Source organism: Notechis scutatus, chromosome 6 (assembly GCF_049901735.1).
Source record: "Notechis scutatus isolate UNSWTSFEM ecotype Mainland chromosome 6, rNotScu1.2, whole genome shotgun sequence".
NCBI lineage: Eukaryota > Metazoa > Chordata > Lepidosauria > Squamata > Elapidae > Notechis > Notechis scutatus.
Genome location: NC_142014.1, coordinates 51,228,176 through 51,242,217, shown reverse-complemented (window position 1 = coordinate 51,242,217; position 14,042 = coordinate 51,228,176). Strand labels below are relative to the sequence as shown.

The 14,042-nt window shown below is 38.1% G+C and overlaps 1 protein-coding gene across 2 annotated transcripts in view; it reads left to right on the top strand.

Moving 5' to 3' along the window:
• TEF (TEF transcription factor, PAR bZIP family member) overlaps positions 1–7,797 on the top strand; it is a 46,660-nt gene extending 38,863 nt beyond the window's left edge. For both annotated transcript variants that reach the window (XM_087968263.1, XM_087968262.1), the window contains exon 5: positions 6,331–7,797. In XM_087968263.1, coding sequence (XP_087824389.1) covers positions 6,331–6,388 — 58 coding nt within the window. In that variant the 3' untranslated portion in view covers positions 6,389–7,797. The remainder of the gene's footprint in view (positions 1–6,330) is intronic.
• The last annotated feature ends 6,245 nt before the right edge of the window (positions 7,798–14,042 follow it).

Below are 14,042 nucleotides of genomic sequence, written 5' to 3'. Positions count from 1 at the left end.
ATGGAGTTATGAGCTTCTGAGTTAATAGGCTGGTTCTTTTTATCTGGTACCCTGACATTTTGCCAGCAACTGTGGCTGGCAACTGATTCTATCTACATGGTGTTTTGTTAAGGGTTGTTTTATTTTGATGTCAGATAGAGCTGAAAACCAGGCTTTGTTAACCTTCAAACTCTCTTCCTTGCTAAAATTACTAGATTGTTTATCAATATCAGTAGCCTGTTTATGGAGTCATTCTATTTAGAATCTTCAGCAGTTGCACTTGAAAAATAACAAACAGCAGTATGCTTCAAAGAAAGACCAATAAAAAAAATCAGCTGTAGAGAGAAAGGACTTCTTCCTCTCTTCCTACATGCAGCTCAGGATTCTTCCTGCTGCAGATTCTGGAGACTAGCAGAGAGTTTTGAAGTGTGACGTCAAGCAGGCCAAAATAGAGGACTCTATTTATAGGTCTGTTCCAAATAGAATAAAAGCTGCACAAAGTGGCTGCTTGGTCCCTTGTGCTTGCAAAATTTTCTTTGTTTTTAATGGGGCAAGTAACTGTCTCACCACTGGACCCAGCTCACTTGTACCAATTGTCTTTGGACTCTTCCTCATTTTACCCCATTCCCTCAGCTTTACTGCCTCCATATTTCCACTAAATGGCGCACCTTCCTCTGTCTGTAAGCTGTCCCTGGTACCAGTATAGTTTCTTTAACGCATAGTACAGGTACTCCTGAGAATCAGAAAACACATTATGTAGCTTTATACTAAATTATTAATTTATGTCATACAATTCCAAAGTATTACCCTTCAATTCCAAGTGCATGGAAGTCAGCAAGAGGGGAATGGCACTCTGCTTATGTTCCAGGCTGTGGTACAGGCCTTAAAACAAATTATGAGAGGAGGAAACTCTTCTGGTTTATGGTCAGATCAGGATATGCACATAAACTGAAAAATATTTTCTGGGTTTTGTTGTTGGGTGTTTTTTTGTTAGCACAATCTCTGGTAAGTTTTTTGAAACAAAGAAGGATGGCATTAAAAGCAGTTCCTGTGCATTTATGATCCTTCACTCAAAATTACATAATTTGTAGAAAAGTAAAATGCCTCTAATATCATATTACCATTGTTTATCTTAGTTACCAGTTCTATCCTTTGAAATATTGAAGCATCAGCAAATGCCTTTTCACAATTCTAATTTTGTGGTAGCATTGATGGTTGTAAGTCATAATATAATCAATTTGGAACTACAAGGATTATCTAGCTCTTCCTTCTGGAATATGCAGGAAAATTTTTAAACTATCCATGACAGGTGGCTGCCCAGTCTTTTCTTAAAAATGTCCAAGAACAGAGAACCCACAACCTCTATAAATTGACTGTTGTACAAAGACAGAAAAAATATGGGTTAAACAGCATCACCAGCAGATGGATTAATAACTAGATAACCAATCGCACACATGTCCTTAACGGAACTGCATCTACATGGAGGGAAGTATACAGTGGAGTACTTCAAGATTCTGTCTTAGAATAGAATAGAATAGAATAGAATTCTTTATTGGCCAAGTGTGATTGGACACAAAAGAAATTTGTCTTGGTGCAAATGCTTTCAGTGTACATAAAAGAAAATATACATTTGTGGAGTCATCAGGTACAACACTTAATAATAGTCATCGGGTACAATAAGCAGTCAAATCATACTAGGAAACAGTCAATATAAATCGTAAGGATACAAGTGACAAAGTTACAGTCATATAGTCACAAGTGGGAGGGGATGGGTGATAAAGCGTGATGAGAAGGTTAACAGTAATAGTGCAGACTTGGTAAATAGTTGGACAATGTTGAAGAAATTATTTGTTTAGCAGAGTGATAACGTTCAGGAAAAAACTGTCCTTGTGTCTAGTTGTTCTGATATGCAGTGCTCTATAGAGTCGTTTTGAGGGTAGGAGCAGTGGTGGGATCCAAAAAAAATTATTACCGGTTCTGTAGGTGTGGCTTGGTGGGCATGGCGTGGCTTGGTGGGTGTGCTTGGTGGGCATGGCCGGGGAAAGATACTGCAAAGTCCCCATTCCCTCCCCACCCCACTAATCTGCTTTCCAGCTCCGGTCTCCTGTAAAGGGCAACCAAAGAAGAACCAGCCAATCAGCTGGGACTCAGGAGGCAGAGAAGAGATGTGGGAGGGGCCAGTCAGAAGTGGCATTTGCTGGTTCTCCGAACTATTCAAAATTTATGCTACCGGTTCTCCAGAACCTGTCAGAACCTGCTGAATACCACCTCTGGGTAGGAGTTGAAACAGTTTATGTCCAGGATGTGAGGGGGTCTGTAAATATTTTCACAGCCCTCTTTTTGACTCATGCAGTATACAGGTCCTCAATTGAAGGCAGGTTGGTAGTAATTGTTTTTTCTGCAGTCCTAATTACTCTCTGGAGTCTGTCTTGTTGGGTTGCAGAACCAAACCAGACAGTTATAGAGGTGCAGATGATAGACTCAATAATTCCTCTGTAGAACTGTATCAGCAGCTCCTTGGGCAGTTTGAGCTTTCTGAGTTGGCGCAGAAAGAAAGGTCCAATTGTCTTTAACATCTTCATACATTATTTAGATGAGAGGAAAGAAGGGGAACTCATCAAAATTGCAGACAACACCAAGCTAGTAAGAATAGCCATCACTCCAGAAGGTAGGCTCAAGATCCAAAAGGATCTAAAGAGATTTGTACATTGGACCCTATGCAACAAAATGAAATTAAATGATGAGAAACTAAGGTTTTACACAGGCAAAATAACCCCAAATGCATAGTATAGAATTAGTGGTAGCTGGCTTAACAACAGATTCTGAGAGGGATTTGTGACTTCCGCTGAACAATCACCTAAATTTGAACTAGCAATGTCCTGCAGCCACCAAAAAACCAACAATGCTGTCCTAGGCTGCATCAACAAAGGGATAGAGTCAAGATCATGTGAAGTGTTAGTACTGCTTTAAATGCCTTGGTAAAACCACACTTGGAATATTGCATCCAGTTTTGATTGCCATGATATAAAAAATATGTTGAGACTCTGGAAAGAGTACGGAGAAGAGCAACAAAAACGATTAGGGGACTGGAGATTAAAACTTACCAAGAACAGGTGCAGGAACTGGGTATATCTTGTCTAATGAAAGAAGAACTAAGGGTGACATGATAGCAGCCTTCTAATATCTAAGGGGCTGCCACAAACAAGAGGGATTCAACTTTATTTTCCATAGCGGTTGAAAGCAAGATAAAAAGCAATGGATGGAAACTAATCAAGGAAAGATCCAACCTAGAAATAAGAAATTCCCTGACAATTATTTATTTATTTTATTTATTTTTATTTGTGAATTGCTTACAAGATAATAGGTATAAGTAAAAACATAGTTAAGAATACATGGATACATTTAAGAAAAATAAAAATATATATAAAATAAACAATAGGAGAGGGAGGGAAGGCACGTTGGTGCGCTTATGCAAGCCCCCTACAGACCTCTTAGGAAAGGGGTGAGGTCAATAGTAGACAGTCTAAGGTTAAAGTTTTTGGGGTTGGGGTTGGGGGGGAAAAACACAGAGTCAGGTAAAGTATTCCAGACATTGACCACTGTGTTGCTGAAGTCGTATTTCCTGCAATCAAGTTTGATGCGATTAACCTTGAGTTTGTATCTATTGTTTGCTCTAGTGTTGTTATGGTTGAAGCTGAAGTATTCATTGACAGGTAGGACATTGCAATGTATGATTTTATATACTATACTTAGATCGGACTGAAGGCGGCGTAGTTCTAGATTTTCTAGGTCTAGAATTTAGAGTCTGGTGGCATAAGGTATTCTGCAATGAGTAGAGGAGTGGAGAACTCTTCTTGTGAAATATTTCTGGACTTTCTCAACTATGTTAATATCAGATACGTAATGTGGGTTCCACACTGATGAGCTATATTTGAGTATTGGTCTAGCAAATGTTTTGTATGCTCTAGTTATTAGTGTATTATTACCAGAGAAAAAGCTACGTAAGATTAGGTTAACAACTCTTAATGCCTTTTTGGCTAGGTAGTTACAGTGGGCTCTAGCACTTAGGTCATTTGAGATGAGTACTCCAAGATCTTTGACAGAGTTTGGATCATCAACAAGGTCTTGACTATTCAGCCTGTATTTTATTTTCTGATTTTTTTTTTGCCAATATGTAGGACAGAGCATTTATTTGTTGAGATTTGAAGTTGCCATTTGCTTGACCATTCTGATACATAGTCAAGGTCTTTTTGAAGGGTAGTAGTATTGTCAGTGGTGTTGAATAGCTTTACACCATCAGCGAAGAGAACGCAGTTGCTCTTGATATGATCACAGAGGTCATTTATGTAGAGTATGAAGAGAGTTGGTCCTAGAACACTGCCTTGGGGGACCCCACTGTTGACAGGTACAGAATTTGATAGGACGCTCCCAATTTTGACCATTTGTTGTCTGTTTGACAGGAATACTTCTATCCAGTTATGCAGCTGTCCAGAGACACCGTAAGATTTTAGTTTTAGGAGTAGTTTGTCATGTACCACTGAATCAAAGGCTTTACAGAAGTCTATGTAGATTGTGACTATTGCTTTGCCCTGATCGAGTTGTGTAGTCCATATGTTTTTGCAGTGTAAGAGTTGCAGATTGCATGATAGTTTTTTTCCTAAAACCAAATTGTTTGGTTTGTTTCTAAGTGGACAATGATGGATTGGTTAATAATTGATTCCATGACTTTACAGGTGACACAGCATAAAGAGATTGGTCTGTAATTTTCAACTAGGCTGGGGTCTCCCTTTTTGAAGATGGGGATGACCGTGGCTTGTGACCATAGTTTTGGCAAGGAGCTGGTCCTGAAAGATTTTTCAAAGATTATGCTTAGAGGTTCGGCTATGGCAGTGGGTAGCTTTTTTAAGAAGTAGGCATATATTCCATCTGGTCCAATAGATAGAGATGGTTTTAGATTGCGTAGTGCTTTTTCAACCATGTCTTCTGTAAAATTGATATGTATTAGATCATTGTAGTTGTCTGTGGTTCAACTAGGAAATACTGGGCATGATCCATTGCCGTTTACAAATACTGAGCCAAAGAATGTGTTAAAGAGGTTGGCTTCAATGGTGTCATCCTTGCAGTCTTTACCATTAGGTCCTTTCAGGGGCGGGATGGACCTTGAGTCTTTTAGTTTGTTGTTTATAAAATTGTAGAAAGTGCGGGTGGAATTGGTGCGTAGAAGGTTTTCTTCTTGTTTAATGTGATAATTGGTGCATTCAGTTTTTATCTGGTGGCATAAATTTTTGTATCGGCTTTTGAAGTTGGCAACGTGACCAGATTTGTTTTTCCGCCAGTGATTTCTTTTTGGATTGAAGCTTCCTTATTGTTTTGGGTAATTTGTTTTTTTCTGGTTTTGGGAGTTGTTAATGGTACATATAGTTTGATGACTCTTTTGACTTCAAGTAAAAATATGTTGTAATGGTCTTCTACAGTATTGCATCCACAGAATAGAAATTGCCAATCAAGGGATGAGAGATCGTTGTTTATAAGATCATAGTTGCCATTTTTGAAGTTATAATTGGGGATTCCATCGTTGTAATTATTTTTGTGTGAACGTATGTTGAGACAAAAGTCAATCATGTTGTGGTCACTGTTGGAAAAGGGTTCTTTAATTTGTATTCTGTAAATTGAATTCAAACTATTGCAGAAGATGAGATCGAGGCAGTTGTTAAATCTAGTGTTGTTGGTACATTCATTAAGGGTCCAGTTAATATGAGGTAGATTGAAGTCACCAGGAAAGATAAAAGCGTGTGGGCAGGATGCTGCCCATGTTAGTAGTGTATTTAGCTTGTTTGCATGTTCGATGTCATAATCAGGGGCTCTGTAACATAGTAAGAACCGAAATGTGATATTTAAGGACAGTTCACAGACGATGGTCTCTGGAATAGCAAGCTTGGATGTTTTTTAGATGTAGGGACTTTTTATAGAAGATAGCAACACCACCTCCTCTACGGATTTCACGATCTGATCGGTAAACATGATAGTCTCTTACTGTGGTAATGGAGTCAGGGAGAGATGCGTTGAGCCATGTTTCACAGACAAATATAATGTCGGATTTAGCTGTATTTAGTAAGAGGAGAAATTCAGGTATTTTATTTACAAGGCTTCTTGCATTGAGTAGCTTGCATTTAAGGCCAGTTGTGGTTGGAATAGAGGTAGTTAGGGGCGTGCATGCCTAGTTTTGAGTGATGTTGGATTGGATGGGGTGGGGTTGGATGCGGAGTTGTGGGTTGTGTGACTTACTTTTGATACAATCAGCTCTGTAGTCAATGTATAGGTCCTTTTCTTTTCTTTTCTTTTCTTTTTTAGAAAAACCAATCAAGGGAATAGCTTGCCCTCAGATGTTGTGGGTGCTGGAGATTTTTAAGAAGACATTGGACAGCCATTTGTAATGGAATAGAATCTTCTCCTTGAACAAGAGTTGGACTCACTAGAAGACCTCCAAGGTTCCTTCTATTATTCTGAATCTGCTTAATACTTAGATGAGAAACCACAAGATATTCCAAAGGTTGACAGGCATTTCAAGTCATCTTTCATTTTTATTCATAGTTTGCTGACTATGCTATTTTGATGTGCAAGTTAAAAATCAAAAGAATAAATGACAATGGTTACATTCTAACTTGTATGTAAACCCAACCAAAACTTGAAAAGGCCTTCTGTCCAGTCACCAATTGTTTTTCTCATTAAAAAAAAAACTTTGCAGTTGGATGACAAATGAAAGGGGCATGTTATGGAGAAAGAGATGTTAAATTACTATTGTCCTAGTCTAGATTATAAGTAAGAAGTACAAAACAAGCATAGCTTGAAGAAGAAATGATTTAAAAATGCTTTTCTAAGCATTTTAACCAAAGCCTGTGTATCCCAATATTTATTTTGTATATAATACCTCCTTATTTTTTATCTGCACTATTGCCTTCCTGTATGACATATATTTGTGATAATATAAATATCTGGGGTCATTAGGTTTAAGGCTAAACTCCTACAATTGGCTAAATATCAAATAAAATCTAGCAGTAACATGGTATCTGTCCCATAAAATAATGATCTAAGCACAATTCACTATTTGCATTTAGTAAGATTAACTTAAATATTTGACTCGGAAACTAAGACAAATATTTAAGGCTGAAAACATACAATAAAAATATTATCTACTGGACTTAGGCTACCGCTGCTTAGTGGAATGAAATTATGGTAGGGGAGGATCATGCATAGGGGTAATACCAAAGAGGTATTATTTTCCTTCCTTTCATTCCAATAACACATAACTAAGGATTTATGTCTGTATATGTAAGCTTGAATATACCTATATTGAAACATTACTATGTTATATTCAGATTTTACATTATTTGGATAAGCACAACATTTTGCATGATGGTATAATATGAAAAAAATTAGGTCACATATGGAAGCACCTTTAGGATATACAGGAAAATATAGTAACTTTGAGCAATCCATGATGCAGATAACATGCTGTTATAAACTATACTGAGCTGCATCAATCTGTCCCCATTTGATTACAAATGGGGAATCAATGGTTTTCCTTATTAAGGACTGCTCCTATTGACAATATATCTAATATCAAAAATATTCAATATCTTCATCTTCAGTAATTTAAGGACTTCTGCTTCAAAACTATTATAATTATTGAGTTTAACACAAGCTATCCGCTGAAGTTACCCTGAAATGCTGTCTATTCCCAAAACAATCATATATATACAAAAAACAACCTCAAACTACTTATTGAGCTAGCCCAAAAATGGTGATGCTACACTTCCATCTTCAAAAATAGAACGATCAAAACAAAACCTGTTTTAACTGTGTTACATCAATAGTGTAATTAGATGCAAAATTTCCGTGTGTGTTCAGTTTTTTTCTTTATCCATAATTTTGAAATAATTATTTTAGCCAATAAAATAAATAAATTATTTTAGCCAAAAAATACAGTTTGTTTTTCAACTACTTTGATCTTTTTAAAATCAGTGACCTCTGCAGATAAAAAAATCAGCATTTTAGTACTGTGATTAATTGTATCTCCCTTATAAATTATTCTGGTTTTATTTGGTTAGAAGTGCAATATTAGAGTTATTACATTCCTATATTGTTATGGTGGTGTGAAAAAGAAAACTAAAAACAATTTTAGGCACTGAATTCTTGAGACATGCCTTTTAATGAGGTGGAGAGAGAATAGAATTCCTGCAAGTCTGCTGATTGAGGGTCAAAATGAGCATGGACCGTTTATTATGTATGCTGGAACACAGCTTTCTCATTTGTTTTGTGAGTGAATCCTCAATGTACCTGCATTTTTAAAAATATTGATGAGTGAAATAGTAGGAGCGGAACAACTAATTTAAGTGACCGATGCTGGCCAGCCACCTTAGTGCTATATAGGACAGCAAAAAGGAGCAAATAAACATTTAAAACTACAGCTCTGTTGACTAACACTTCCCCTACCATTCTATTCTGTATCCAATGTAGCAGCAAAGTCCATCCACAAAGATTGATACATCTTTTGGAAGCCATTTCTAATTTCAGATAAGTTCCATATGCTGTTTTAGAAAGCTACGGACTGTGATTTTCTGATATGACTCTCAAGTGATTTTCAGTAGATTGGTGTTACCATTCCCAACAGCTAAATATTCTTCTACCTAAAGTAGGATGCAGAAATAAAAACATGAGTAATCAGATGTGAATTTGTATGCAGAAGGACTGAGAGCTCAGCTTAGTTTCCTCAAGATAAATGCCTAATTCAGAAAATGCTGATTAACAATTACTAGGTTCACCAGTCCCACACACCTTACTGACTGGGGTTGCACAGCATGTTAGGCTACAACTTTATTGTCTCTTATTTAGTATGTTATGCAAGGCTAATCAGTTAATGGTTCAATGTGTTTTGTGATAAGGATTATGCGAGCGTAAGTGTTAGTGTATTTCAACACATTGTATTAAAAGGAATAAGGTTATATGAATTATACTTGTAACTCAACATGTGTATGCTTTTTAATAAAATGTGTTGATCAGAAAATGTCCTATCAGACTCATTGTTTACAAATCATTGTTTATTGTTTAGCACTCTCTCTGACTATTACAGATCTGTTACTTATGGGAGAAAACTTTTAAGTATTGGGCTCCCAACATGAACAGGACAAACAGCACAGCTGTACCATGTCTAAGAACAACTGGGGTCTATTTAGTTGAAATCCCAGGTACAACATTCGTTTTAGAGTCTGTCATGTGAACCCATATGTTTTACATACATTGAACTAAAGGCAAAGAGAGATACCACTGTTTGGAGACTATCAAATGAGAAGGATGGAAGACATTTCATGGTGCTTTATTCTAATAGTGAAGCAGAGAATCAAGACTGAGCAAGTATGCTACCAGTTTGCAACTTAGAACTCAGCTAAGCTATTGAAACAGGTGAAATATCCACACTTTCCAGGGACTTTATAAAGTGCTCAACTTTTGGCACAAAATCATGGAAAAGGAAACTAGAGAGATGTTAAGAATGGGAATAATAAGATGAAGGTAAAGGTGTCCCTGCAAGTTTTACTCCACTAGTTTTAGCCAACTTCAGGGGGTGGTGCTCATCTCCATTTCTGTAAGCCATTGAGCCAGTGTTGTCCAAAAACATTCCTGCAGTCATATGGCCAGCATGATGTCATAGCACAGCACAGAGCTTATGATGAAACACCAAACACTGCTAGCTTTTCCCACTGAAGTGGTACCTACTTATCTACTTGCATTTTACATGCATTCAAACTGCTAGATTGGCAGGAGATGAGGCAAGTGACAGGAGCCGACTCCATCATGTGGTAGTAGAACTTGAACCATCTGAAAATAGACGTTCTCTTGGCATCTATTAAGCCAATGAGCTGCCCAGCCTCTTAGGAATCATAACACTTTTTCAGAAACCTTGGAACTCAGTCATGATCCCCACAAACAAGGTTGGTGGAGAGAGTATACAGAATTAAACAAGAAATTCCAGAGACCTGTTTGATGTCTCAGATGGATAAATTTTTGGAGCAGTTGAAAAGGGGAGAGTTTATTGCTATATTAGAACTGACTGGTGTTCCTGAAATAACAAGATCCGGAAATCTTCTACCAGAATCACTCCACAAGGCCTATACAACATTAATATTTTATTTTTGAGGTTAAAGATCTTTAACTGTCATCTTCCAAAGGCTGTAAATCAAATTCTCAGGGGGCTAGAGCAGAGTTCCCCAAACTTTCTGGCTTTGCAGATTGGTTGGGGGTGGGGATGGTTCTGCATGAGCTCATGCAAGTGGGAATGTTCCATGTGAACTCCTGCAAGTGGGGATGTGCAAGTAGGAATGTGCACACATGCACATGCACTCACCTGCACATGCACTCACCTGCCAATTCCGTGGCCTAATTTCCAGGGGCTCAAGGCCTGGTAGTGGGCTATGGCCCAGGAGTTGGGGAACCCTGGCCTAGAGGACTTTATAGTTCCATAAACTAATGTTATGGCCATTTTTTCCAATTACATGGAAGGAACATATTAAACTTCTCAAGGGAGTGTTGCAATGCATGAGAGACAGCTGGATTATTAAGGCCAAGAACTATCAATCTGACTTTAAGCAGTCATGTCACAAGGTAGACAAGTGAAATAGCCAATTTCCAAGACAGAGGCAGGTGGAATCATCTCTAGGAATGGTGAGATATTTTCATAAACGTTTATCCTGACAACTGCAGAACAACCATTAACTTTTTTATTAAAAGTTAAAAACCCCAACCAGCTAAGTGGGAGGAGGAACATCAAGCAGCCTTTGAATACTATAGACCAGGGGTGTTGAACTCTATTCCACTGATGGCCGCATCAAGGTTGTGTTTGACCTTGGAGGGCAGGAGGACGGGCGTGGCCATGGTGAGCATGGCTGGGGCGGACGTGGCATGGGACTCGCGTTGGGGGCACTGTGCTGGCCAAATGTCAATGCAGGACTTCTCCAAGACCCTCCATTCTCCATTTTCCTTCCTTCCCCTTTCCTTCTTTTTCCTTCCTTGCTCTCTTCCCACATTTCCTTCTTTTTCCTTCCTTGCTCTCTTCCCACGTTTCCTTCTTTTTTCTGTCTTTTCTCTTTCCCTTTCTCCTTTCCTGTCCCTTCTGTTTTTGCTGGCAGAGGCACCATGGGTCGATCATTTGCTGTTTCCAGGTCAGCCTCGTGGGCCAGATCTAAGCACCCTACGGGATGGATCTGGCCTGCGGACTTTGAGTTTGACACACTGCTGTAGGCATTGGAGAAATGCTAGTTCCAATAGAGGTGATAGAACCCATTACCTAGTTATGCATTTAAGCAACATATTAATAATTTCCTTGGGCAATTCCTGAAAACAAATGTTTACGTTCTGAAGGACATTACTGGCAGCGCTAGTAATGCACCACTGAAAAGTTGATGTGCTGGAATCCGATATTAGAGGGGGAGGGGAATTGCTCTGTCTTCCCTTTTCTTAAAGCGTATTGTTATACTTTTTGTTTTTTTGCTAAGATTCAAAAAGAGCCAGCCCTAATTTCATGCAGTAAGTAAATGCTTTTTTCTCCCTGGGTTTTAAGTGGTGGTGGTGGAGTTGTAACATAAGAGAAAATGTGCTCAGTCACGTATGAAAGACAATCTAGAGAAAAGATGGAATGAAGAAAACCCAGAAATTCAAACTCTAGACAGCCATCACAAATCAGAAGTAGTCAGTTGTTCTGTCACTCAGGGGGACTTTAAAAAGGTGGCTTGCTTGACTTTTATTCTGTATCTTCCATCACAGCAGAGGGAAATAATTCCCAATTGGCTTCTGCCATGTTAGGACAGCCACCCCATACCTGGAATGTAGATTGGTAAATTGGATGTAGTTAGTCTAGAATAGGGCTGTCAAACTCCTGGCCGGTGAACCGAATAAATCATGTGCTGGCTGGCCATGGCCGGTTTAGCAAAGGGGAAAAAACCTCCCGATACATCATGAGACAATACCATGATGCCATGAGTTTGACACTCCTAGTCTAAAAAAAAAAAATGGAGTTAGATGGAATTCTTTGGTTTATTTAGGGACTTGTATAAACTGCTCTGTGCCTAGGGACTATTTTATTTATTTACACATACCTATGTATGAGTCTGCACACATGCAAAAAAAAAAAAAAACCTGTGTGGGAGAGATTGCTGTAGAAAACAATGATTTCAATATAAAAAGCAAGCCTGAATGTTAAGGATTTTGTTTCTTGCTGTGGAAGTTTTTTAATACCTTTTTTAAAAGTTGGAACTGGAAAGGGTTTTTTTCTGAAGTAGCACAAAAAAGGGGAAAACAGTAGAGCCAGATGGCCTTTCCCCCACATTCTTTAACTTCTGAACAATAGGGTAGATGTAAGGCGGAAGATAACATACTGCACCTTAGAGAAGGAAGTTACAGAATGTGGATCCTGCACAGAAGTAAGAATGTCAATCTCTGCTCCCCATGAAAGGCATAAAATGTAGCAATAATTTCATAAAAGCATAGAAGCCAATAAGATGTACACTTCTGAAGATGCTGATTGAATTACACAAGCTGGAATTGAGGAGGATACTATATATCAGGCAGAAGAAAAATGAGATGCTAGCAATCAAAATCAACTGACCCTAGAAGAGCATATTGCGCCAATCAAAATGATACTGATGAGATCCTTCCTGAGGCCAGTGCCCCAATAGTGAAGTAAAAATTCCCTAAATACACATATAGAAACATACTTGTCCAATTATAAACAATGTTAGGTATTTGATATTTGTTTCCCTATGTGGGAAATGCAACCTCTGCTAAACCTGTCATGTTAATTAAAAATTTAAATTGATATCTTCAGCAGTCTACCTATTTCAATTTACCTAATATTTTATAGGCTGAATGCTGCCACATCAATTGCCTTTTTTTAAAAAAAGTTATTGCTGTCCTGAGAAGCAATGGCATTGACTTGATTATACTATTATCTATTCCAGTAGCAGACTTTGAAGGTCCTTCCTTACTAAGAGCATCCATCAGAATTGATGTCTATACCATTCCATAACCTGTCTTGGGAGAAAGAAATTCCCAAAGAACATTAGAATGCATTCTTGGAGATAACTCAGAAATCACAAGTGGTCAGGAGCCAGATTGCTTGTGGGACAACCCTGCCAAATTTCCAGGCTGAATTTATGGATTGTTACCTACGAAGCCCCAGATTATGCAGCATCAGGCTACACCAGGCATCACTTTGCTGCAGCTGAATTTGCCCAAGACCTACTCTGTTCAGTAAGATGTTATGTAACCAGTAAGTACTGAACTATCTTGTTCAGTAACCTACTGCATGGGAGAAGACTGTCAAAGAAAAAAAGTATTTGTCAAGCCAGGAAGATATCCCCATGTGTTTGGGGATATCCATGCCCACTATTCATCTTCTAGTGGTCCTCCATAGGGAAAAAATATATCCTGGCATAGGACAGAATTCAGGTTTTCATTCTACTCTCGTAACAGGATAGTTTTAATGTGGCAAGTAAAAGTACCACAATTTTAAGTGGAGAAATCCTAAAAAAGAAAATCTGGTCCAGAGAACAAAGCTTTCAACAACATAATGAACTCTTTATAAAAGATCACATGAAAACACACAAAATGTGAATTTTTACTCTGCTGAACTTGGTGGAGCGTAGTTGCATATAAACAAAGCGTTGCTGTTAAAAAAGACATATTTGAGACAAATATAGGTTATGTATACGTTTTGACCTTTTTTAAACTATGCAATTGTAAAACTTTAAATTGTCATACATTAGTTTTACTTCAGACTTATTGATTTTATCCTAATTAACAGAAACAAGCCCAATTTGGGGATATTAAAACTAGACCTCATTTATTCTGGGGAACATCGCAGAGAAAGAGCCAATTTTTTTTTCCTCCAGGCTTTCCACAATCCTGTATACCACAGTACTATGTGGAATCATGTCTATTTTCAAATCCAAAAAGAAAGTTTTGTTCTTCATCCTTAAACATTATGTGCTTGTACAAACAACAGGACAAGAAGC